Here is a 5,022-nt window from a genome sequence, read left to right on the forward strand (position 1 = left end):
GACATGTGACACGAGGACTGCGGCAGACGTCCTCTACAGACCGGTGGATAACACCAGATCTAGCTTTATTACACTGTGGAGGACCGAAATATCCAGGATGCATCAGTGTTAGCTCGAAGTTTCCATCGGCATCAAATCGGACATCAGAGACACCCAGTTTGGGGGTGTGCCTTCAAAATAAAAGACAACATTTCAGATTTAACCCTCATGTTGTCCTCATGTTGTCCCCATGTTGTCCTATATCAATGTTGTTTGTAATTCCCCAAAATAACATGATTGATTCCACCCAACGCTCTTTGCCAAGTACACATCTCTACTTTCATTAATTTTGGGGCGTCTTATTCAATTTTATAGCATTGTAAAACAAATGGAAGTGTTTTTGAAATAGTATTGAGTAAAAGTTGACATATTCCAGTCTGTGATTATCATCAACATCCATTCCTTTAATTTTAGTCTCAATAATTCCTAATTTCTGCTTTTCTAACTCAAACATCAGGTATAATTTCCCATAAATGAGGTTTATTGACCATAAATTGCAAAAATAAATAATAAACTAAAGTTAATAAGTTAGTGTTACGTAGTGTTAATCGTCAAAAAAGTGACAAACATTGTTTAAAGCGTCAAAAGTGTTAAGAAAAAGGGTCAAAAATGTAATAAAAAGTTAAATACATTGTTTAAAGCGTCAACAAAAGTGTTTGATTTTCAATTCTGACGAGAAGACAAGACGAGGGTTAAATAAAAACCTTAATGCTGAAATTTAAAATAACGTCTGGCTTGCACAAGGAACACAAGAGATTTCAAAGTAAAGCGCTATTTCATAAATGTGGGGAAAAAATACAGATTTTAATTAATTACTACTTCCTCCACCGCTCTTTTTAATGACTTCTATCAGGGATACAAACCCCAAAGGAGCCGCCTGACACCCAGCATCTAACTCAGCATTGCTTCTTTGTGTTGAGAAAACAAGAACACACAACTTGAATCATAACGAGGGTTTTTATGTGTTTAACTGTAGAGTTTGACACACTCAACAGTGATCGTGAAACACTCGAGATGCAGTTCCACTATTCAGACGTCTACCACGCGCCTGTAGGTCGGCAGCTACAGTACGTACGCCAACCCACGTCAGAAAGCACCGCGCTCTACACCGCCATTATCCAGAGTACGGCTGCAACACACGATTCTTTTCATCGATACGTTCACTTTATGGAATAATCGATTGGTTGTTCGGTCAATAAATGGCGAGAACTGTGGATCAGCGTTTCCGAGAAACAAAGCCCAAGATGGCGTCCTCAAATTGTTTTGTTTTGTCCACAACTCAAAGATATTGAGCTTCCTGTCCCAGGGGAGAGGAGAGAAAAAACTAGAAAATTAGAGTAAAATAATGTTCCCATAATTTTTTTCTTCCCGATTCTGAATACTGAACATGTACAACTGTGTTTTAACTGTTGTATACTACTAACCCTGTATGTACGTATGTGTGTGTATGTATGTATGTATGTGTATGAGTATGTATGTGTGTGTATGTATATATAAATGTATGTATGTATGTATGTATGTGTGTATATGTATGCATTTATATATGGGTGTGTATGTATGTGTGTGTGTGTGTGTATATAAATGTGTGTATGTATGTGTGTAAATGTATGTATTTATATGTGGGTGTGTATGTGTGTGTGTATATAAATGTATGTATTTATGTATGTGTGTATATGTGTAAATGTATGTATTTATATGTGTGTGTGTGTGTGTATGTATGTGTATGAGTATGTATGTGTGTGTGTGTATATATAAATGTATGTATGTATGTATGTATGTATGTAAGTATGTGTGTTAATGTATGTATTTATATGTGTGTGTATGTATGTGTATGAGTATGTATGTATGTGTGTGTGTGTGTGTGTGTGTGTGTGTGTGTATGTGTGTGTATGAGTATGTATGTATGTGTGTGTGTGTGTGTGTGTGTGTGTGTGTGTATGTGTGTGTATATATAAATGAATGTATGTATGTATGTGTGTATATGTGTAAATGTATGTATTTATATGTGGGTGTGTATGTATGTGTATGAGTATGTATGTGTGTGTATGTATATATAAATGTATGTATGTATGTATGTATGTATGTATGTGTGTATATGTGTATATGTATGTATTTATATGTGGGTGTGTATGTACGTATGTGATAGGATTTCTATTTTAGTTATTAAACTTAAACATTGAACGCCACAGAACTTCCTTTTATTATCCAGTTTGACAGCCATAAACATAAATAAACTACTTTCAAGTAGATTTTCTTCGGGGCTTTGTTATGTGTAATCAGATCGGTGCATGAACGCCAGTACTCGCCGATATCATCCGGCATTATGGGCAGCATCTGAGACTGGTGTGGGTATCGGAACGTAACTATAAAAACATAAATCACATTTAACAAGCTGGAATCAGGTAAGTTTGACTATTTTCATTAAAGAATCCAAATAGTTGGCGCTTAATTTAACAGCGGACAACTAACGACACCTGAGGTACAGGGATACATGCAGAGTGGGCTTCTCACACGCACTTATAAGAATTCATTTCCCATTAAAAAGGTGTTTAATGGGAAAGTGGGAACACACACAGGGAACATGACTCTGGCTCTTTGTTGATGCGATATCATCAAAATACGATATTATTGCGATTTGAAACATATTGCAAAAATCCGCGATATATACTGCATTTTATAACCTTTTTCCCAACTGCAAATGTTTCCCAATTTCAAATGACGTCCCGGAAAGGAAACTTAGTCAACATCTGTTTCATCCAAAAAGAAACATTTCTCTATTTGTTCATCTCACTTCAATGTTACTGCTGCAAAATGGGACAAACTGAACCAACACATATATAATATAAAATACAAGATGTATACTTGGTGTCTTGAGTATCGATACAGTAGTCCCACTGAAAAATTTGCAATACTATGCTATATCAATTTTCCCCCCACCCCTATTATATGTGAATATCTTCCAGTGTCTTCCCTCCTCTGTGACCTCTGTGTGTGTATACTTAATATCTTTGAATGGCATGGTAGGCTTTGGGTAACACAGATCGCCATTTATTTAAAAAATATATATATATACATATATATATATATATATCATAAAGAGTCAGAGTATTCGGGGGGAGCCCTAGCTACAGTTCCCAAAGGATTAATGCTGTTTTGTGCTTTAAAAACTTCAGTGTCTTGAGTATAAAATAGTTTTTCACAACTCTTATTTTGGTAGAGTTGGCAGGAAGTGCTCCGGTAACAGTCGTGACCTTTACAGTGGGTCAATAACATGGAAGGCAAGAAACTTGCTATAGCTGTACCGTTGTCACTGAGTATGTGTTGCAGATAAAATATACATTAAAGAAACCCCAAAAAGACTCCCTTAACATACCAGTGAGCGTGTGTTTCTATATATGTTTATATATATATAAATCTTTGTGTGTGTGATGGCGTTTACCCACCTCTTGCTCGGTGTCCCCCTGCTCCGACACTCCTATTTCACTGGGCAGTTCGGCCAGATCCGTGACCCGAATGAGTCCGTCGTGGAGGAAAATGGTCTCCTCCTTCACCGAAAGCCACTGGGACGAATCCACCGCCCCGGAGCCCATCGCTCTCTCCTCCGACAGTGAAGCCAAAGGGGTCGAACATTAAAAATGCAGTGGCAGGGTGACAGAAACGCCCAAGCTAGCCGGCTAGCGAAGCTAGCTCACACAATAACATAACCGCCGTTAACTGTCGCCGTCTTATCTGACGATGGACGGGGCGGACCGCGTTGCTAAGGGGGGAGCTAACGGCCGATGGAGCGCGCTGTTGCTAAGGTGGAAGCTAACGGCGGACAGCCAAGCAGGGAACAGTCGGTGGTGGCAGATCCTCTTCACATAACATGAGTGGTCGTGTCGTGCTAACGGTGCTAACGGTGCTAACGGCGCTAACGGGTTCCTGCTAGCCGTCTGGTTAGCTGGAATGCTAACTCACCGTATCGTTACCGAGCAGAGTGGGCGTGACAGCCGCACTAAATCCGTTATTTTGCCGCGGCGTTTAAACGGCAGTGTCCTCGGGACAAAGACCGCGTCTGGAGTAAGCTTTAAAACGGTTATATTGGGGACCGAGAACCGGTTCGCTAACGGCCCGGGGCGCTGTGTCAGTTGCTGGAGAAGATAATGAGAAGCTCTCAGCTGTCAGTGCGACGCCATGTTTCCAAGGCCAACTAGCTGCTCCCAGCATGCACCGCGGGCCTGATAAAAGCTGTCAAAAATTCACGAGTTCGTGTTGATGTCTGTTACACAACTTATTGCTGTAATAATAAGGCAAAGGTACATTTGGCATGCAGTTAATTTATATGTATTGTGGACATTATTTAATTAATTTATATGCTATTAATATATATATATATATATATTTCCTGTGTTGTCTTCCCGTCAAAAATCACTTTTGTTGACGCTTTTTATCGATTTTTTTTACGTTTTCTTACGTTTTTGTTCATTTTTTCAACATTTTTGACGTTTTTTTGTCATCGTTTGTCGTTTTTGACGTTTTCAACACTACGTAAAACTAATTTATTAACTTTATACCACTGTTTTTTGGGGGATTTATGGTCAATAATGGCTCATTCATAGGAAATTGTAGAGAGACAACAGTAGAGAGTAGAAAAAGAAAGAAATGAATTTATTTCCATCTTCAATCCACAATCTGGAATATCCAGCTACAGTTTTCAGAAAGATAAAGAAAAATACAGTATAGATAGAAAAGAAGACAGTATAAAGATAGCAATAATAATAATAATAATAATAATAATAATAATAATAATAATAATAATAATAATAACAATAAAACCTTTGGCTATAAAAAGAAATTTACTGTAAATTATCAGTCAAGTGTTCAAGTGTCCAGTTGTGTGTGGGTGTGTGTGTGTGTATTTCTGTGTGTGTGAGAGTGTGTGTCTGTGTGAGTGTGTGTGAGTGTGTGTGTGTGTGTGTGTGTGTGTGTGTGTGTGTGTGTGTG

At 38.3% G+C, this 5,022-nt stretch overlaps 1 protein-coding gene across 1 annotated transcript in view; it reads right to left on the reverse strand.

Moving 5' to 3' along the window:
• The window catches only part of LOC117945071 (probable E3 ubiquitin-protein ligase HECTD4), a 73,815-nt gene extending 69,576 nt beyond the window's left edge, over positions 1-4,239 (reverse strand). The window contains exon 1 of the mRNA XM_034872324.1: positions 3,483-4,239. Coding sequence (XP_034728215.1) covers positions 3,483-3,629 — 147 coding nt within the window. The 5' untranslated portion in view covers positions 3,630-4,239. The remainder of the gene's footprint in view (positions 1-3,482) is intronic.
• Positions 4,240-5,022: the final 783 nt, after the last annotated feature.

The sequence above is a fragment of the Etheostoma cragini genome, chromosome 5, assembly GCF_013103735.1.
Source record: "Etheostoma cragini isolate CJK2018 chromosome 5, CSU_Ecrag_1.0, whole genome shotgun sequence".
NCBI lineage: Eukaryota > Metazoa > Chordata > Actinopteri > Perciformes > Percidae > Etheostoma > Etheostoma cragini.